A 23,042-nucleotide genomic window follows, 5' to 3' on the forward strand; every position below is an offset into this window, starting at 1 on the left:
TGTTTGATCTGCCATTTATCCAAAGATTCTACTAACTGTTATCCCTGCCATGTACTTTGTCCATCTTTTTTTTTTTTTTTTTTTTGCGGTGCTGGGGATCAAACCCAGGGCCTTATGCTTGCAAGGCAAGCACTCTACCAACTGAACTGTATCCCCAACCCCTTTGTCCATCTTTTTACTGAATTTTTATTCTTGTTCTTGTGTAGGAGTTTGTTTTATATTTATCACATTAACCATATTATTTTATATATTACAAATGTAATACAGATAAATAACATTTATTTTGTGCTCAATGAAGTTATTGTTCTGAGTTCTTTAGATGCACTTGCTTATTCAATTCTCAAAAATGTCTGGTGGAAAAAGTACTAAAATAATTTTTCTTTTACCATAGCACAACAAAGGCTCAAAGAACTTAGGTTAATAACCCCATTTCTTGCAATAATTGTGAAGCTAGTATTCAAACTCAAGCTTTTCAGTTCTAGAGACTGCCACTACGTCATCGCCATCTTTTCAAGTTGTGACCAAGCTTAGTTTTACCTATGAGTTGACTAGAAATCCACCATTTTGATGAAGTTTGTGACAAGCAATTTTTCTTTATGTTTTATCTTTTTGGGGTCTTGTTTGTATACTCTTCTTTTCAAGTGAAAGTGAATTTATCTTAACATTTCTTTTATTACACAGCAAACTTTGTAGGCTGATGAGCTATGCAGTACCACAGGACACCCCCTTCAGAAGGGTCCCATGCTTGGTCTAGTTCTTTGGGGTCACCATCTTGAAATTCTTAATATTTTTTTTTAAGCAAGGGACCCCACATTTTTATTTAACAATTAGCCCCCCCTAATATGTAACTGGTCCCATTTACTAGAAGTATAGTTCTATACTTGCTACCTTGGATCACAGTCTTTTAGAAGTTACATTTGCATGTGCTGTGAGTTGATCAGCCAGAATTGGCTCTATTTCGTATAGACATTTTTGCCACAGATTCCATCTCTACTATATATATATATATATATATATATATATATATATATATATATATTGCTTTCTTAACAAGTTTATTTATTGTCTTTATCTGAAAAATCTTTACGGAAAAGATATTGTTTGGTTTAGCTCTCAGCAGCTTGTTTCTGAGTTCTGAGAAAACTTAACCTTCTTTTGAGTTACCTGATCTTTCTTCTGGGCAAGGGACATTTTGGAACAGTTCCACCTCTTCTTTTTAACTTCTTTATTGGGCTTCTTTTTGTAGACTGGATTCCCTCCTATAGCAGAATGAGCTATCTTATACATCTCTGTCATGTCAGGGGTAACACTGTTCTTTACATACTGAGAGAATTGTTTCTTGTAAGCATCTTTATCTTCTACCATTACATAATGCAACATTCTGATCCACAATGTGCTTCCCATTTACTTCTGTACTGAACTCCTTGCTTTCAGAATCATAATCAGTGAACTGTTTGGTACTATGAGGGATAGACAAGTCTCCATTCGTAGCTTCCTCAGGGCTCCACTAATTTTATTGCCAACGGTAGTTCTGGCAAAGTCTGAATCCAAATAGCAGGTGAAAGCACCAGGTTGACCATCAACGCTTTTCACATTGTATGCATCTCCAGTCACATTCACTTGGCCTTCATAGATCTAGTCCATGCCAAGCCTATTGAGAAGCCTGTGGGCCAGTAGCAAGCCAGTATAATATGATCAGCATAATTTGTTGGACCTACATTCACAACATATTTTGGTAGTTCATGTGCATATGCTGCATAGACTATGATATCCCCTTCTGTATGGGCATTAGAAATCTGGCAAATGATATCTCTGTTAGTTTCATGAACTATTGTCCTGTATTTGGATGTATTGTACTGATTTTTGTCCAAGCCCAGGAATCAGTTTTACCCACTCATCTTCTTCTAAATTTCACTTGATATCTCTTAAAATAGATCTTACTCTTTTCAATTTCTTTATTTGTTCTTTTTAGTTATATATCACAGTAGAATGTACTTTGACATATTTTACATACATGGGGTATAACTTCCCATTCTTGTGGTTGTACATAATGTGGAGTAATATTGGTCATGTATTCATATATGAACATAGGAAAGTTATGTCTGATTAATTCTGTCTTTTCCAATCCCTTCCTCTATTCATTCTCTTTTTTTTCTTCCTCCATCCAATCTGGTGAACTGCCCCCCTTATTGTGATTCAGTATCTGCATATTAGAGAGAACATTTGGCCTTTGGTCTTTTGGGATTGGTTTATTTCACTTAGCATGTTAGCTTCCAGTTCCATCCTTTTATTGACAAATGCCATAATTTCATTCTTTATGGCTGAGTAATGCTCCACTATGTATATGTACTATATTTTCTTTATCCATTCATCTGTTGAAGGACACATAGTTTGGTTCCATAGCTTAGCTATTGAGAATTGAGCTGCTATAAACATTGATGTGACCATGTCACTATAATATGCTCATATTAAGTACTTTGGGTATGAACTTAGGAGTGGGATGACTGGGTCAAATGGTGGTTCCCAACATTTCACCTGAAATGACCAAACAGAGAGGATAGGAGAGTTCTTAACTTCCCTTTTGTGGAAAAGGTGGCAGAATGTTTTCATGTTCCACGTTGTCAACCTTTGAACAAATCAGTCTCTCCTTAATATCTTCTAAAACTACATTTAAAATTCCATTCCTGAGCAAAGAGTAACACAGAATTTTATATATAACTTATCGACAATAGGTTTCCTTTATTCAGTTCTAAAACCTTGAATGACAAAAAAGAATAGCAGCCAAATTTTGTTATTTTTATATAAATCTAAAGGAGACTATTGCTACAATTTTGCTTTGGAGAACACCAACTTGGTAAAGTGTTCTCTTAAGCTTTACATTTAACTAAGCTTAACATTTAAAGTACAATTTAGAATCCATGGTGTATGGTAACAATAGTCACATGTCTGCATGGGTTAGCAGTACTAGCAAAAATCAAAGGATAGTCTTAAATCTCTTATCCATTTAGAAAACAGTGCTAATGATCAGAAACAGACTTAGTCAAAGCAAACAGATATGAGTCCTTTTTATTTATAGGTATATATGTATATATGTATGTATTTATTTATATCTGTTTGTTGGCAAAACCTGCCATCAAAACAGGGGTTAAACTTAGTTTCTGTTTTTTTTTTTTTTTTTTTTTTTTCTTGGTGCAGTTGTTTACCCTGCCAATCTCCTCATGCATTTTGTTTGTTGGGATATTGTCATAGCAAGAATTTGCTCTGCTCCAGTGACAGATATCCCTTGGCCAAGTGGGATGCTCTATCAGATCTTAAAAGGTGAGACTATTCCTGTCCCCGGGTCATAACCTAACAGTGCTGGAACATTAATGCCATGCCCTTCGGGGTTAGCAGCCTCCATCCCCCATTGGACAAAAGGGGCTGGAGGGCAGGCAGAGGCCAGGTTCTCTTTGCTTTTTATTTATTTATTTTTACACCCCAGACAGCTTTCCGAGGATTTTGTTTCCAGCCCTGGGCTGGTGTCCTGCTATCCTTGCACACTGGGCATATTACCTTCAACTTCATTCCTGATTATTCACACTCCTTATCATGCAACTGCTTAAATACCTGTGCATAGAGAATCTCTTCCATATACTTTACCTCTGATAGACCAGGTCCAAATGTAAGATTGTATAATAATCTAGGAAACCATTCAAAGGCCATATCTTTCTCTTAAGATTATGAGGGAGATATAGAAAGGCTTAGGCAGCAGGGGTAAGATGGTGAGTGAGGAGGTTGTGGAGCAGGACCAGAACAAAGGAGCATGGAGAAGGTTTTCTGATGAGGTCAAATTCCTGCTTGAGGAAAGTGTTCATGGACACAAGCAGGGGACCCAATCAGATAGACTTTTTCTTGCTTCTAAGTAGGGGATCCAGTAGAAAAACCAGGGCACCAATCAATAATAGTGAGAAGAGTGTGGATAGGGGAGGAGATAAGGAGAGGAGGAAATTCCAGAGAGCATAAAAAGAGCAGGCCAAAGCTCCCCCATCAGATTCCCAGCTCTGGGGCCCATTTCTCTCTAGAGAATTCTATCTCTGTCACTTTTGCAATAAACCTACTTCTTGCTTGCTATTTCTGTGTCCTGTTCTTTAATTATTTGCTGAAAGGAGGCAACAAACCCAGCATCCCTAGACAGTAACAATTATACCAAATAGGTGGCCTATTCAGCCAAGGTCTCTCTTCTCAAGAGACTACTGGTAAGATTGATGCAGCATGGCCCATGTCTTAAAGGGACAGACACAAAAAAGCACGGAGACAGACAAGAGGATTACCAAAACCATGGTTGATAGACGGAAACCTTTAGACAGAGAGACCTGCATACACAAATTTCTTCCACTTACTTTACCTTTGAGAGATCAACTCCAACTGCAAGATTGTACAAAAAGAAACAGACAGAAAACCAGAAAGTATCTCAAAAACCATAGCCAACAGACAGAAACCTTTAAAACAGAGCAGACAAGATCTTTCCCAAGAGATGACCTATAGGGTCAACACAATATTGCCCATGTCTTAAAAGGGACAACAACAAACACAAACAAAAATACAGAGATGACTAGAGGGATTTCCTGAACCCAAGGACCACAAATAGATGTAAACCTAGAATAGACCATAAGGAAGTAAAAATCCCTAAGTTCTTGAGTCCTGTTCAACCATGGCTCCTACACCAGTGGCACCACAGATGTCCCTACAAGGAGAGACTAGATGTTTCTATAAAGAGGAACCAGATGTGTGGAATCAAGGGTCTGAGTGTGCACACTGGGAAACTTACCAGATGACCAAGAGTGTCTTGACTTTACTGAGTTCAGTTTCCTTTTTTCTCAAAGTAGACCACGATAGAGCAACCTGTACCTTTCAGGGAGAGAAGGTTGAAGTTCCCTAAGGCAAAAAGAGCTTTGGCAGTTGCTGGGATGGTCCTGCAGTCCCTCCTTTTACTCACAGGAATAGCTCCTCTAGTTCAACCTGAGGCAAACTGATTTGTCCCTTCATTCACCAGCAGTTGACTCTCCGTAAGTTCAACAGTCACCTTGCATCTTCAGCACGGAAGTGGAACTGCTTGGAGAGCCAGGCTACCTAGGAAACCCTGAGTGGAGGCTGCTCTCGGGTCCCATCTGGGGTACCACATTCGTTACCAAAAGCGTGGTCCTTGTCCCTGATACTAATTTAATGAAGAGGACATAGTTTTGAGAAAAAGGAAAAAGAAGGTTTATTGCTTTGCTAGCAAAGGAGAAGCACAGGGGACTCTCCTCTCAGAGGCTGTGGTTCTCCCAAGAGCTTTTTATTTTTTATTTTGAGCCAGGGTCTCACTAAGTTTCGAAGGCTGGCCTCAAACTTGCAGTCTTCCTGTCTCAGCCTCCAAAGTCACTGGGATTACAGGTGTGCAATATGTACGGTATGTTGCAATAAAAAGTTAACTAAAGGACCCACCTCCTTCCAGTAATTCACCAAAATGACAATCAGAGGGCAAGAGAGGCACTTGGTATATGTTCTCTAGACCTTTTATAAACAAACAAGGCCAAGATTATTGCCAAGAGAATTAATTAATCAATATGATTGTTGAACATAGTAAGCACTCTAAGAATCAAGATAGCTTCCTGAAATGTGTGAAGGAAAATGATCAGGAAAAGGAGGAAACCAAAGAACCTGGGTTCGGCTGCAGAGCCAGCCCACCCTGCCCAAGAAGTACTCAGTGACATCCAGTGGGAAGGAGCCTGAGCTGCTAGAACCCAGTCACAATTAATTTGTGGCAGACCTGGTGTTAAAAAAATCAACTGGGGCCGAAAAAAATGTTTGGTGGGTATTAGAATATGACTTTTATTGGGTTTCATATTTGCTGTTTGGAGTTATGAGATTTTAAAATTATTTAGGTATTCATACTGCTTATTAAGTATTTGGTTATCTTAATCCAGCAATAAAAATTAATTTGAATACGAGTGACTATAATTATTGTCTAGTTACATTTTATGAATAGAGATGTGCAAGGTTTAAAGAGATAGTACATAACTTACCTTATTAATCTTTTCTGACTGCATCATGTTTTCTTTTGCAATTTTTTTTTTTTTTTACCATCCACTCACTATTTACTATATTCACCTAGAATTATCTATCGGTATTTGAAAGATTCTTCAGAATTAATCTCTGTTAAAAACCTTTTTTTTTTAATGAAATGACATTTGATAATAATATGTTGCAAGTATCTGAAGTGAAATAAGGATCATAATAATATTTTGCAAGTAAAATATTGTGAATATTTGGAAAACAAGGAAAATTATTAAATTTTTAAAAATCAATGAACAAATTTTAACCATCTCATTAGATGGAACAGATAAAATCTTTATATTAAATATGAAGATAAACCATCCCTCATAAATTCTACAAACATAATATAAATAAAATGGTGTATAAGTGAAAAAGGCAAACATTATTTGTAAAGCTGCATTTACTTTCATGAAACTTAAATATTCAGACTTAGTAATAATACTTAAAATTGTTTTTGCATATTCTTAGAGTCCAGATTTAGATCTAAAGTATTAAGCAAAAGAGATTGACTGTTATTTTATGCTGACAAGATATGCATAAGGGAGTTACCTAAGTTAACTTAGCAATGCCTTTCTGTCTATCAGTATTGAGTCTTCTGGCTCATCTCTGACAGCTACCTCTGTGGGTGAGAAAGAGCAGAGAAATTCCTGGTTGTACTTAATCCCAGATGCTCCTGCTCGAGAATCAACAGCTCCCAAACTGTTAGATAATGGTGGTTTTCTATTAGACCTTTTCATTTTCAAATAAACTACAAATCAACATCCACTGCCTATAGTACTATCAAATGTTAAGCCTTAAAAAGCAGCAGGAAGCCTTCTCAGATAAATTTAAACTTCTGCAGGTATGATCTAAATCATACCCTCAAAAGGTGGAGGATTTCCTTCTATGATAAGGAAATGTGTTTGTTATAACCATGTCAGTAGTGTTGTTGGTCATTAGAACAGTAACTCTGATAAGATTTATTTACGTATATACATTCCATACACATTGATTCACTCACAAATATTAATTTATTCATTAAACTCTTATGAAGTACTGAAGAAGGAGATGCATAACATTTTTAGAAAGGAGGACAAGAAGGACTTAAAGTAGGTAAGTTTAGGATGTCATTAAAGAAAATTTCTCATTTACTTTTATTTAGGAGATTTAGCTATGCTCCTTATAGATGAAAAAAGAAACTATAATTAGATAGTACCTACAAGTTCCCAAAGTCCGAGAGATTGCATGGGTGTGTTTTGCATTTCTCCCTAACTTGGATCTCTTGCTAGCAACCTTTTTGGTGGCCACTTAAATTCTTTGTTTCTCAAGGTGTAGATCAAAGGATTAAGTGAGGGTGTCACGACAGTATAGAAAAGGGTGAGGAATTTTCTGTGATTCTGTGTGTACTTGCTCTTGGGTTGTATATACACAGAAATTATAGTCCCAAAGAACAAAACCACAACAATCAGGTGAGATCCACAGGTCCCGAATGCTTTCCTCCTGCCTTCAGTGGATTTTATCCTCAGCATACTCCTAACAATGCAGCCATAGGAGACCAGGATAAGCCCCAGAGGTATAACCACATAGAGGACAGTAGCTACCGAGAGCTCATTTTCCAGGAAGGTTGTGTCCACACAAGCAATTTTAATCAGTGCAGGCTCCTCACACATAAAATCATCCACCCTGTGGTGGCTGCAGAGAGGCAGTTGGAAAACAAGGGTGGTCTGAACTGTGGACTCCACAAAACCACTGGTCCAGGCCACGGCTGCTAGTTGCTGGAGAAGCTTTGGGTGCATGATAACACCATAGTGGAGGGGTCGACAGATGGCATTGAAACGATCATAGGCCATAACAGTCAGGAGGACACACTCTGTGGAGCCCAATCCCAATGCAATGTATAACTGGATCACACAGCCAGTGTAACTGATGGTCTTCTCAGGACCCTTGAGATTCCAAAGCATCTGTGGGACAATACTAGTAGTAAAACAGAGGTCCAGGAAGGAGAGATTGGAGAGGAAGAAATACATGGGTGTGTGGAGTTTGGGGTTCACATGTGAAACAAGTATGATGGCTGTGTTCCCCAGCAGTGTCAAAATGTAGATGACCGAGATGACCAGAAGAAGAACCATCTCCAGCTGGGGCTGGTCAGAAAATCCCAGTAAGATAAAACCTGCTGGGTTGCTAAAATTGGTTCTTTTCATTGTTCTTTAATTGTGAGTCACCTTGATAATTTCTATTTCATTTCTGTGAGAAGAAAAATCCTATTTTGTAACCAATAGAAAAATAGTGAGCATTTCAATACTAGAATTATATACAGAGAAATAATATACACAGATAATAATGCAACAAATGAGAAATTGACTTTTCATATAGAACAAGAGACAAATGCATACCATGAACATGCTAAACACAGAATAGATATTAGGGTCATATAGCAAAACAGATTTGAGACATGTGCAAACTATCTGAAAATGAAATACATAGGCCATCAATGTGCAAACTGTGAAAAAGCAAAGAAGTTGAAAATAAAATGATTTTTATATGCACAGATACATGATAGTTATATAATAGATACATAAGTTGAAAAATACATAGAGTTGGTAGGACTTTGAGAGAGAAGGTATATCTAGTTGAGATATAGTAAGATTAATTAGAATATTAAGCAGGAACAGTTAGATATGACCATCATTCATATTTATTACTTTTCTTTGAAGCAAGCAATTACTGAAGGTAGAACCAACAAGCAATAGAATTAAGGAAAGCTTCTATGATCTCTCTAGTGGAGACATTGGTCTGCTTTAAAAATAATGCTCTCTAGAAAAATCTAATTCATAGTCTTAATAAGTAAGCTATTTCCCTTGATGATTCTCAGGCCCACAAGCTTTAATATGCTTTTATTATAAAAGCACACAAGGTCAACTACCTTTTATAAAGTAAATTATATGGACTGTATAATTCAAACTTGCAAAAATTAAGAATGTAGTTATGAAAATCTGTACTTCTGATTGGTCAACTTTAGTTTCCAAAAGGACTACAGCAGACTAATTATGAGAGTTAAATATAAAATGCTTCCTTTAAAATAGTCTCACTGATGAATATTTCTGATTTGCTCTCAAACAGCCTAACTAGAAAACAAATACATCCAAGAACCCTTGGCCATTATGCCCAGATTCAGGTAATTATACAAACCAGTTTAAGAAGAATAAGTGCCTAATTTTCTTTTGAGTCCATGGTAATTATCAATTGCATGTTTAAATTTGGCCAAGATGAAATTATTGCATATTTTGAGTAGTGAGTCCTTATTCCAGAATTACAACACAAAGAAGAAAACTGACATTGTAAACTGGTGGTCACATTGTTTAGCATCTATCTGACCAAGTATTTTGGTAATAAAATAAAAATCTTGAATGCTCTACTATGCCTGAAGTAACCTCGATTTTGTTGGCATAATTTTGCCTACTATTGAATAACTAGAACTGTGCTATGCTGAGGTATTTGATGTCTACTGGAAGAAAGAAGAGATAAGCAGCTTCCTTTTAGTTGTATAACTCTACATAGCCTCAATTTGTTCCTTGTGTATTTATTTATGTGTCCATGAATAGATATTTTCCAGGGAGACTCCACAATGAGACTCTTTCCTTCTGTTTTCACATTCCTGATAGTCAAGATGAGGATGAGAGAATTTTTGGTTGAGAAAGATAAGACATTAGTCAATTTTTTATGACTAAGAATATAGTAAATGATTATGTTTGCTGAAAAAGATAAGGGATTTCCTCAATTTTTAACATGAATTTCCCTTTATTTTTTCCCCATAATATGGAAAGAAACCCCTACCTTCCAGGAAGAATGATGATCTAGCTGTAGAGGCTCTTGGTGATTTTGACATAAGGGTGGTCCATGAACATAGTTTCAGACGAGGTGGTGGAGGAACCACGTGAGGGCAACTTGTTAGCACCAACTCTCTTCTGCAATCTCTTAGCTCAAATTATCCTCAGGGAGAGATGCTGTTTAGCTTGTTTATTCAGCCAGCATCTCTGGAGCTCTCTTTCCCAGGCAATTTCCAATTGCTATACTGGAGAGGGAAACAGCTCTCTGGAGAGAGGAACTGCAGAGACTTGTGCCTCTATTTCTTCTAGAAAACAATCAATTGTACACTCCTTTCTAAGAATATACCTATAAAGGTATCCATAATGGAGAGGGAGGGTAATTAAAATTCCAGGTAGTGGTGACATCCTTCTGTTCTACTCATAATGAGCTTTGCGAAACATTAAGGTCATTCACCTACTTCCTATCACCTATGTTACTAAATGTGTAAAAATTATTTTAATAATTTCTTGAAATTTTTTTTTTGTTAGTGAACATGTGTTTGATAAATGTGTGTGCAGAAATGTGTATATCTGTATAAACATTCATGAAGTTACAATTCATTTTCTAACTGGGCACAGTGGGATACACTTGTAATCCCGTGACTTTGGAGGCTGAAGCAGAAGGACTACTAGTTTGAGGTCAGCCTCCACAACCTAGTGAATCCTGGCTTAAAAAGTAAAAGTGATTGGAGTGTAGCTCACTGGTAAAGCACCCCTGAATTCAATCCCCAGTACCAAACAAAATACAAATATTTGTGATTTAAGAACTGCCCCTACAGATTTCTGGGAAATTTATTAACTCTTTTAGGTAATGGTTCAAAATACAGTCTTCATGCCACCAGAAATAATGCTTTTTATATAGAATTGCTAACACTTAGTACTTAACTCTTTTCAGCATCAACTTTAAGTCCCAAGTCTTATCTAAGTACTGGTTAAGTTATGAATGAGTGAGACTCAAGTTATGATTCCTTCTGAGGCAAAATTTCTACTTGTTGTTAATCTGTGAAAGCAAATAGTTTATGTGCTTCAAAAATTCAATAGTGGAACCAGCATAGGATAAACATTCCCAGACTAAAGGAGAAATTAGAAGGAAAAAGGCATGGTGAGGCCCCAAGCAAATCTAAAAGCTAACAAGACAAATTTGATTAGATTCTAAGGTTCAAGAATAATCCTCTTTAACTTGATGCTCTGGCTTCAGGCCAACAGGGCTGCAGTGCTGCCTCCTCAGCTCTGGGCAGTGCCTGGTTCCTGAGTGCCTGGGACTTTGCAGCCTGGCCTGCCTAAATCTAGATGTGCACCCTCTGTGAAGCCCAGGACAGCCTTTGGCCATCAGGTCCATGCACTCTATGTTGTGGTGAGAGTAACAGCCCTGCTACTCTGTGAATAATCTTGCGGGGGGTGGGGGGGAGGGTCACTCTTCACTTTTCTAGAGTGATTGCACATGTTTACAATCAAATACCTTTATTACCCCCATGCTGGATAATCCCCCAAATCTGACAGTCTTCCTTCATTTTGACCCATTTCTGTCCTTTAAATCTAAGTTGGTGGTATTCCTACTGGCATAATCCCATTTCTTTTTTAAAATGTTTTTCTTTTTATTCACTCCTTTTAGTTATACATATTATTAGGAGTGAAATTTAACCCCAGTCTCTCATCCTGAACAAAACTCAAAGTGGATCAAGGACCTCGGCATTAGACCAGAGAACCTGCACCTACTAGAAGAAGTTGTAGGCCGCGCTTTCCATCATGTCAATTTAGGAGTCAACTTCCTCAACAAGACTCTTAAAGTTCAAGAATCAATAAGTGGGATTACTAAACTAAAAAGTTTCTTCACAGCAAGGAAACAATCAAGAACATGAAGAGAGAGTCTATAGAATGGGAGAAAATCGTTGCTACCTGCAACTCAGAGAAACTCCAAGACATAGAAAGATTCAAATTATTACATTGGTGACCTAAACATGTTATGCATGTAATAAAAATTGTAAAATGAAGTATAATATGTAAGCCAGACATTGATAGATATAGGCTCTATTTTTAAGAAAATCTTTCAGTAAAATTACATAGAAAATCTTTTAGTAAATGTACATAGATTTGAACACATCAAATACTTACACATTGAGTAAATGCTGATTAATTCTGGTTGTTTGAGAAGTATATATAAATATTGACTTTGCTGGACATTTGATGATGGTCCATATATAGAATTTTCATGTAATAAGCTATTTTAAGACCTGAGAGCTCTAAAAATATACACATATTAATTTAAAAATAATAAATATTCAGTATAAGAACCTGAAAAATAAAGTAAAATGGGTCGAAATCTTTAATTACATACTACAGATGTAAGTACTTTTAATTTTTCTCTTAGAGTAATAAATAGATGATCTGTTTTCACTGTCTTTCACTATCTATTCTTCCTTCCCTTTCAGAATTCTGAACATGAAATATTATAATCCATTTTAGATTAAAATCAGATGTTTCATTTGTAATATTCTTCATTTAATTTTTATTCAGCTAATTAAACTGATGATATTTAACCATAAACATTTCGATTTGGTTTGCATTATTTCTAAATGGTTTCAGAATCCCAAGTCAGGAACTCCTGGGATCAAATCCTGAAAGAGGTGCTTGCTCCTTTTGAAAGAAGAGTCAACTCACTTACCTAAGTTTCATTTTCCCATCTGTAAAGTGTAGATAATAATTTTCTTAGATGTTTAAAGTAGGGTTAGATGAGATGATGTAAGTAAACCATTTAGAATAATTGCTGAGATAACTCAAGGTAAATTAGGTTGATAATATGATGGTGGTTTAGACTGCTAATGTTTTGTCATTTATTTTAGGTATTTATTTCTTTTTTTTTAAAAACGATCCTTTCTTATATTTTATGATTTTTCTCTTAGAAACAGATTTCAACTTTTAATTCTATCATTTTATGCTGTTTTTAAAATTGCATTTCCAACATAGAATTTAATATAATTATGTTTCCTGGCAATCGACTTTTAAAGTATTGATTTAGGGAAAATGACAATTGAGATTTACAGACTTTTGTGCATTTTGCCTACTTTTATGTTATGCCACTTAATTTTCTATAAAAGAACTCTATGAAAATGACTTAAATAAGTGGAAAGGAATTTCCTGCTATTCAATAATAAAAATCAATGTTATAAGAGCACAATACTATTTAGAATATTCTAGCTTTAAACAAAAGTTATAATTTGTGGTATGAACTTTCCTACCACACCATTTCCTATGCTACTCCTGTCCTGCAATCTCCTTTCCCTGTTTGACATTTTCTTCCAGATGAATTATCAAATTATTACAGATAATTTTATTTTTAAAATAAAAATAGGTATTTTTAAAACTTCACATAATTTTTTTTCATCTATTCAAGTTTTTAAATTAAATTGATTCAAATTATTACATTGGTGAGCTAAACATGTTATTATACTTATACCTATGTACTTGTCTTTTAACTGCTACTGTATATGGAATTCCTTTTTTAATGTTTTTATTGGTGCATTGTAGTTATGCATAATAGTGGGGTTCATTTTAACATGTAAATAGAATTCTTAATTTTCATTCAGAAGCTTTATGATCTCAGAGGCAGAAATATCAATCAGACTTTTTTTGTGTGTGACATATAGCAATAATCAATGCAAAGATATTCTCTTATTTAGGTTACCATATTTTTATTCTTCATCAACCTCTCATCCTTCTTTCTTACCTAGCTTCCCAATATAGCGAAGTATCAGGATACAAGATCAACATACAAAAATTGATAGCTTTCCTATATACCAATAGTGAATCCGTGAGAAAGAATGATCACATTCACAATAAGCTCAAAAAGAAAAAAAATTTGAAGAAAGAAATTGAGGAAGATCTTAGAAGGTGGAAAGACTATATTAATTCTCTCCTTGGATAGGGAGAATTAATATTGTCAAAATGGTTATACAACCACTATTGTTACACAGATTCAATGAAGTCCCCATCAAAATACCAATGACATTCTTCCAAGTAGAGTTTGAAAACAGTAGTTGGATAAGAATTCTATAACATATATCTTGCATCTATGTTAAAAATCAAGTGAAATTAAAACATAAAAAGGCAACAGTAATAAAAATAATATAAAATTTGTATGACTATATGTAATCCAAATGTATTACTGGAAAATATATTACTGAAAAGTTCATAAGATTTTTAATAAAAATAAAAATATTAGAAATTTCAACATGTCATACAACTGTATTTCAAATTAGTGAGGAAACTTATTATTTAATGGATCAAATGATGATGACAATATTAGATTTCTGACTTACCAGTTTAACTAAAATATACATGAGAGGATTAAATGTACGAGGATTTCACTGCAAACAATGAACTTCACAGAATAGGGATAAAATATAGACAAATACTTGCAAAAAATTGGAATTTGGAAGGTATTCTCAAGGTAGATTAAAAGCCATAGTGATGTGTAATTTTTAACCCAGGCCAATTAGAAAACAAAAAGAATCATCAAATTGGAATGTTCGAGGAATCTCTTGTTCACTGATATAATGGGAAATAGATTTGTTAACTCTTTAAAATATAAAATTATGACTCATAATATGTAAAGATTCTTATTAAATGTATCATAATGCATTAATATATTTAATTATAAAGCATCTAATTATAAAAATATTTCAGCAGTTTATAATGTATGGTAAAATTATAAACAAAGCAATGACTATAAATGTGGAATATATTCAGATAATTTGGTACACCCTTACAATGAAATATTTTTGAGACTCTGATGTTATGGTTAATATTTACTGACTTTGAAAAAGATCATACTTGTTAGTGAAAGTCACTGGCTACAAAAGAGACAAGGCTTATTTACCCAATTATGTAACTAATTTCCAACAACAATGACAAGGACTTTGCCCACAGCACTCACAGCAATGAACAGAAGAACCTATACAATTGAGAAATCTGAATATGGGAAGAATAATTTGACAGGAAAAACAAAAAATGTCCCATGGAGAAATGCCTTCCTTTATATGTCTCCTTGGGAGAGCAAAGTTCTGAACACCAATCAACTCCATGATAATTATAAATTTGGAAATACAGATTCCAAGGTCTTGAGAGAATCCCTATTCTATATATTTTTTATTTATTCTAATCTGATTTTCTCCAGGGAAAATTACTGGAGCCATATTTACTTTCACCTGGCTATTGGGCAGTGATATTCACTCCATGAGAGAAACTCAATTATGCTAAAGTCATGTCACCAGTGATATATTCCACATGCCATAAGTGTGAAAGGGAGAGGGGTATGACCCAGAGAAGTAACCCTCTAAGTGTCTCTTATTGCCACATCTTTCTCCAGTTACACCAGTGAGCACTCAGCTACTTCCCTGATTGAGTCACTGTTTCTCCCTTCAGGAGTCCTTTTGGATGTCTGACCTCTGCATATTCATTAAGAATAATTGTGTTCATAACACAAGAAGAACCAGAAAGAAGCTTGGGGGAAATAAAGTTCTTGGTCTTTTTTGCCAAAAGTAAAAGGATTTTCCTATTGTTAATACAGCAGAAGTCATAGACAGCACCTATTGTTTGATTTCATGCCAGACATAATTCATGATTATTTACCATTTTTACTGATGGAGATTGCCGCTCCTACTATTTTGTATATGGTACCAATTAACATTGTAGATATCAAAATAGGAACTAAGTCCCTAGTCTAATGCTAAATATTGTAGCTTCTTGCTATCATTGGGCTCCCCTCCTCCAGTTTTTTTCCAAATAGCACTTGATCGTCTTTGTTCATGTTTAAGATCTGAAAAGATGGCTTTTTACTATTCTGTTTTGGTTTGAAAACACACACGCACACACACATACAGTCTTAAGCACTGACGGCTCTCCTTTCTAGGTTCTCTTCAGTGACTTCAAACCACAAGTCAGACTTGAACTGTGGTGAAAGCAAATTCCTACGCATCTCACTCCAGAAGTTTGAATTGGTTCTCAGCAGATTGGATAGACTGGAGTTATTCTTCAGCATAAACAGAATAAAAAATAGAGTAAGTGATTTGTAGAGTAGAAAGCTCTTCTTGAAATATAATCCAGATGTTTTAATGATGTCTTAGAACAATATAATAGAAAGATATAAGAGGAAAAATTAAATGGTTTTGATTTCAATTTGTTTCCTGTAGACTCATAAGCACCTACTCTAATGTCATTTCTCTATGTAAAATTAAATTGCTGGTTTGTGTAATTATTTCACAATGTATACATGTATCAAACATCATGTACATGATAAGCATATTCGATTTTATTTGTCAATTGTAATTCAATAAAGTTGCAAAAACTTACTATAAATAATGTGAGATATGAATGTGAACAAACAAAAAATGAACTTAATATTTACATAATCTAGTTATAAATTCAGTGGATTTTAAAATCACTTTTGGGTTCCTGTATTAATTTCAACAAGGTGTTACTGGATTTTGTATTTAAACTCTTGCAAAAGGAAACAATTAAAAATTTATTTCTGAAGTTTTTTGAAACCTAATATCCTATCAAATTTTGTGTTTTTAAAATTTGGTACAAAATTAGAAAATTGGTAATTTCTGAATTCCCATTTATAAATAGTCATATTTCAAAAAACATTACATTCTGAAAGAGTTCAAATTTGATACTAAAATTCAAAGTATGTACATTGTGTTTTATTCTTAAGGCAATGGGAATAATTTATGCTTGCATTAGATCTGAGTTTTTGTTTAAACTACTGAATTAGTTACTTTAGTGACTAAAACTAAAAACACACCAGTCTGAGACAAATTAACATTTCATGTTAAGTAGCATTAGGAATATGCAGAATGTGGGAATCTGTGTAGCATAATATTCAGGCTTTCTGAGTAGAATTCTTTATTAGTTATGCACATCTAATCATTTGGCTCCAGAATTTAAAGCAGTGAAACATTATTCCCCCCATTCTAGACACAATTTTACTCTTTGAAATATAAACATATCTAAATAAAACAAAAAAAATTGATCCTTCAATATTACTGAAAGAAAATGATCCAAGAAAATGCTATTGAGATAGCAGAAAATTTGGAAGCACAGATGATAACATCGTAAAAAATATTAAGTGAAGAGGCAGGGGGGATTGTACCATGATCCAATCTCCTTTTATTTATTAAGCAGAACAATGTAAAGTGAATTGAAAAAGTCATTTTGCCTTTTCATAATTTTGAAAATGCCAACACCTTGTCTTTAAAAGAATTGATTATAGTTTCCCCCTTATTTTATCAAAAAGTCTCATGATTATCTGTCTCAACAAATCTGTGCACATCTGACTTTGTGTGCCTGTGTGTTTTTGTACGTTCATATGACCTATGTTTTTCAAAAAAAATTTTTGTAGTTGTAGTTGGACAGCGAGTCTTTATTTTGTTTCATTTTTATTTGGTTCTAAGGATTGAACCCAGTGCCTCACATGTACCAGATGAGTGCTTTGCCACTGAGCTACAGACCAAGCCTGTTTTTTCCCATTACCTTTAAGCAATAAAATATTTTATGTAGGTACTCAAGTATGTTGTTAAAGAAAGTATAGCATTATTTGTGTACAATGAATCAAAATGCAGTCTGTAAAAATAAAAAAAATAATAAAAAAATAAAGTATAGCATTATTTAGTTTCCCCTGTATATTGAAACCCTGTATCACTCTAATCAGATAATTAAATGTAAGAAATACCATCATGATTCACCTTGTTTGTGAGACAAAAAAATAGGCACAAAATATTTATTTTCCTGATCAAATTCTTCTCTTTTATTCACTAATTTTTTGCCAGGGTCCAGCCCTAGCAGGGGTTGGGGGTCCTTGGTGGGTGGGAGGTGTCGGCGCGGTGGAGAAACAGCACACAGAGACACCAAGTGTTCTGAGGCTGAATCTGAATCTTTATTTTTCTGCCAGTCTTTTTATAGATATTTTTCTTTAGTAATGATTATATCATTTTATGGTTAGTTTAAAATAAGAAAAACCTTCAAAGGTACAATCTATGCTTCTTCTCAAAGTACACATTCTCTCTGTATGACAGCCTAGACCAAAACAATCTTATTTCCCAGTTAGATTAAAACAACCTTGTCTCCCAGCTAAACTGAGGGCACCATAATCTGGCAGCCTTCAACCTTCAGAACAAACACATCACTAGATTTTCTGAGAAACCACCCCCACCATGAACTCCAATGTTTAACAGTGAAAAGTTTTTACTATTATTAAAGGGCAAAGTTACTTATAGTTAATATTTAGTCTATTCTAATTTCATATAATGGCAGACTACAATCTTACTCTGATTCTCAAAGAATTAGATTAAACATAGGAAAAGCACAATTTATGGCTAACCTAAATGTTTTTATTATGTAAAGTATCTCTAAAATCAACTATTGAAACTAGGAAAGCAACAAAGTCTAAACGCCACATGCAAGCTCAGAGGAATGCCTCTTTATCCATCTATTATTATACTAAAGCAATCACAGGCTTCTTTTAACTTGAGCATAGCTACAATTGTTTATTTTCATATATTTTATCTATGTATTACTGCTAAATTTCCATTGTGCACTATTTTGTGTCCCAATACAGTAAAACCTTCCCAATGTTTTTCCAATAAGTTTCTAAACATATATTGATTATTAATATTAAAAAGCAACTACACATGGAGACATGCCACGCCTATGGCCCCCAAGAGGGAGGACGATCAACAGAACTGTGTCAAGTGTTGGGTCCTCTATTCCAACAGACCATGTCAAATGTCGGAGTGGCAGGAAATAGACGTGGCAGTTTTTGCACTACAATTTCTATTACTATGAACAATGATAACTGAAAATCCATTCAATGATAGTTTTAAACTACTCTCAGGATTCATCTGTTAACTTCCCTCCTCCTTCTAATAGACTTAAATAGACACTTGTTATGGTTTGGATATGAAGAGTCTCCTAAAAGTTGTTAATGCAAGAATGTTGACAGGTGAAAGGATTGGATTATGTAGCTATAGCCTAATCAGTGGATTAATCTATTTGATGGATTAATCATTTGAAAGGTCTTCTGTAGGGGCGGTAACTGTAGGCAGGTTGGGTGTGGCTGGAGGTGGGTCACTGGGGATGTGCCCTTGAGGATTGTATCTTCTCCCCCTGGCTCCTCTCTGGTTCCTAGTCACCAGGAAGTGAGCAATTTTCCTCCACCGTACCCTGCTTCCATGATTCTTTACCTTGCCTCAGGCCCAGAATGATGGTAATCATGGACTGACCCTCTGAAATTGTGAGCTCCAGATAAACTTTTCCTCCTCTAAGTTGTTATTGTCAGTTGTGTTAGTCAGATTTTTGTCACTGTAACCAAATGGAAGCTTTTCTTAAATTGGTTATCTTTAATAATAGCTTTTGACAATTAGGGTGAAGAGATAGTTACATGAAGAAAAGGAGGTGTCACATATTTATTGTGACAAAAATGACACAAAAATGCCTTTGCATTTACAAACTTTTTAAAAAATAATTATGTTTTTTCTTCTTTGTGTAATTTCACTGGTTAAAAACCTTATCTAAGAATTTATCTCAAATATTGTAGGTAAATAGCAATAAACATACTTCCCTAGATTGAATCCCTAATACCCAGTTTTCTCTTTTACCTTCCAAGACTGATGGAGGAAAACAATGAAACCTCTGGGGGAGGTTTTCTTTTGCTTGGACTCTCAGACCAGCCCCAGGTGGAAATCATCCTTTTTAAAAAATACTTTTCAAAGATAGAATGGTGCTCAGATATCTCCATATCTGAAGACTATATCTCCATAGTCTTTACAATTTCCATTATTCTCAACATGTGCTTCACTGGTTGGTTTTTGTTTGTTTGGTATTTTATATTGTATGGTATTAAATTTTTTTTTTTTTTTTTTTTTTTTTTTTACTGGAAACACTAAAACCAATCAAAATCCCTTTACACCTCTTTGTATCAGCACCAATTTGCACTTCAGTATCAATTTTGACTGTGAAATCTGTGTTCTAAAGAATATTGCTGAAACTTTGAATCAGAGTGCTTGGGTTCAAAGCCCAGTCCTATGAAGCTAATTAACTAGGATAGTGTTTAAGTATTTACCTATACTACAACAGTTCAGTTTCCTCAGCAGTACAAGAGTGGTAACAATAGTTCCTAACTTACTAGGCTACTGTGATCTTCAAGATAGAGTTCAGCTCAGAGCTATCTATTATGTTTTAATATCAACCATCCAATAATCGTTAGTTACTTCTACATCACTTACACTATTCTAAATTTCATAGTGTGATTGACCTTGCCCATTGAATGATCTCCCTTATATCTTCAGTCACTTTCTAGGATTATTCCAACACCCTTAATCTATGCCCAGCCATTCCCTATCTTTTTGGTAGCTCCTCTAACTCAGCATTAAGTTGGAATACGAATCCTGCATTGTATTTAGATTTTCCTTACCCTTGCAGACATAGGAAACTCTTCTCCAAACTTCCCTAGTGTTGTCTTAACCCATTTCATCCATCACATTCACGTTGGCACTGTCCTAGTTAAGATCCTCTTTACTGTTCCTAACAAAGACTGAAAATATATAGCTCTGAGTATATATGGATCTATAGGCATGTTTGGTTTTGAGGGAAGAGTGTAATTTAATGACTGTGAATGCCCTCAGATGTGTAGTATGTGTAGTAGATGTGCAGTGAAGGCCATACAGCATTCAGCACCTGGCTAATGGACTCCATATAGGTCTACCTCTAGCTTCCAAGGCATTTAAAATGTTGGTATCCATGATCAAATTTTTTAATTTCCAAATTGTTTTCTTGATGACCTATTTTTTTCAATGAACACTTTGATTATTCTAGAAGAATTATGCTCTATTTATGGCTATGCTATTCTAATATTCATAAATCTCTTAATTATCTCTTAAATCATTGCAGAATGATCTAAAGTAGCACAATATCTCAGCTTCTCCAGCCTCTTGATTGAATTTGTCTTTTATCTCCTCATAGGCTCTCATTTATCCTATGTTCAATTCATATTTAAATAGCAGTTTCTGAATGTTTTCATTTTATTAACCTTAGCATTTTATACCATATCAACTTCTCAAAGCCAAACTTAAATCTCACTTATTCCACAAATATGTCCTCATTCAATAATAACTTCTTTCTCCTTTGTATTGACATGACATGTAGTATGAATTCACAAATGTATGAGAAAAAAAAGGGATCATTCTATAAATTTAAATACTTTGTTATAGTTAGGGGAAAAGAATATAACCAGAAATCATAAGAGATATGCTGGGAAGAATGAAATGAACCAAATCCTTTAAGGATTTGTATATTATGCAAAGGAGGCTGGCCATTCCTCTAAGTTCTAGAAGAAATCATGTTTTGGATAAGATCTTGGGCCCCAGAGTCACACTAACCTAGTTCTAACTCCTGGGGTGAGTTCCTTAATCTCCAACTATAGAGTGGAGTAATAGTGCCAATTTCGTGATACCAGGGTGAGGAGAGGACAATGCATGTAACAGGCCTGAGGGGTGTCTGGTGTGTAGCAAAGCTCAACACCCATTTGTCTATGAGTGGTGAGATTCCTCAAGGAGCACTATTAAATCAGAAGAAACATTATTCTATTATGTCTACTGCTCATACCAGGGGTGTGGCTCTTTCCATGTTCTTGGAGAGCAGCTTTAGAATGTCATCTGTTTTTTCTGGCCATTTTCAGATAGTAAGAGAGGCCACTTTTCCAATAAAGTATTCTCATACCCAAAAACGAAATGTCTGTGACCTGTTTTCAGGTCACAAATGTAAGATAGAAAGTAAATAGAAAAGAGTTTACAACTGAGAAAATCAATAAGGCAAAAGTACATTTTGAAAGAACAGTAAAATTTGTAAACTGCAGGCAAGATGGTTTAAGAAAAAATAAAAGAAAGAAAGCCCAAGGAACCATTATCAATAGTAAAAGTAATATAGCCAGTATTATTATAAATTCTAAACGGAATAAAAATACTAAGTAAGCATTGTGAACCACTGCATACTTCAGAATAGGAACATATTTCCAGACACTTTGGGACTGATTTGGAGCAGGAAGGGATTTTAGCCTGGCATTGGAGTGGAGTTTGACAGAAACTCAGGAGGCTATGCATACCCGAGAGAGAGAGAGAGAGAGAGAGAGAGAGAGAGAGAGAGAGAGAGAGAGAGAGAGAGAGAGAGAGAGAGAATATGAATGAATTAGTGAAAGATGCTAGAGGAAAGGACTTTCTAAGGAAGAAGTATGTGGTGCCAGGAAACAGCAAGCTCTTTCCTAGGAATTCAGCCCAAGAGATATTACAAAATTTTTCAGTAATTTCACTATAGTCAAATTAATCAAACTAATCCCTTCTGGTTTGAGATTACAAGAATTTATTGATTAATTAATAAATCATTCCTGTGATGATATCATGAATATATAGCTTTTTTCTTTCATCTTTGAATGTACAATTATCTGGCAAGGATATTTGTGGATGGTGTGATAGTGGTCACATGTCTCCTTTTCCATTTGAGTGATTAATTATTACAGTAGTATCTAATGAAAAAAATTTACTGTTTCTATTTACCTGAAATGCCAAATTTGTCTAAAAGGCTATAGTGTTTCCTTCTATTCAGTTTACAAATTTTTTTTTTGTGGGCCTTGAATTTTATCAAATAATTGATTTTGGATATAATGATATGATCATGTAATTTTTCCCTTGGTTCAGTTATTTTGGTGAAGTATACTTACTCAGTTTTTGGTTCTAGAATAAATTCAACTTGGGCAGTGAGTATGATTTATTTTACAATTGCCTTCACAAAATTTGTGAGACTATCCTATTGTTTCCTGTCTTGTTTTGTTGCCAAAGTTATACTCTACTAAAACAAGTATTTAAATTTTTCTTTTTCTTTTTCAAACCTCTGACATATATAATATATAAAGATTTTCTAGAAATGAATTTGAAAAAAAAAACCTGAATACTTGAACAGGTATGATACAGATCTCTCAATAATCTATAAACAAAATAATCTGGTCAACTTTGCTAGTTTTAAGGAGAGTACATAGTTTAAATTATAATGAGATATCCACTACATGCTACCAGATGG

The 23,042-nt window shown here is 34.7% G+C and overlaps 1 protein-coding gene and 1 pseudogene across 2 annotated transcripts; both read right to left on the reverse strand.

The window, feature by feature from the left end:
• Positions 1 to 1,106: 1,106 nt before the first annotated feature.
• On the reverse strand, positions 1,107 to 6,071 carry LOC306666973 (large ribosomal subunit protein uL18-like; annotated as a pseudogene). The gene is made up of 2 exons: positions 6,045 to 6,071; positions 1,107 to 1,942 (listed from the first exon to the last, which is right to left on the reverse strand). The product of its transcript is annotated as a large ribosomal subunit protein uL18-like (transcript).
• Positions 6,072 to 7,322: 1,251 nt separating this feature from the next.
• On the reverse strand, positions 7,323 to 8,255 carry LOC306666689 (olfactory receptor 2G3-like; the record flags this gene model as incomplete). Its single annotated transcript, XM_079148911.1, has 1 exon — positions 7,323 to 8,255. The coding sequence occupies one exon, from the start codon at positions 8,253 to 8,255 to the stop codon at positions 7,323 to 7,325; it is 933 nt and encodes a 310-aa protein (XP_079005037.1).
• Positions 8,256 to 23,042: the final 14,787 nt, after the last annotated feature.

Source organism: Sciurus vulgaris (genome assembly GCF_902686455.1).
Source record: "Sciurus vulgaris genome assembly, chromosome: 7".
In the NCBI taxonomy this organism is placed as follows: Eukaryota; Metazoa; Chordata; class Mammalia; order Rodentia; family Sciuridae; genus Sciurus; species Sciurus vulgaris.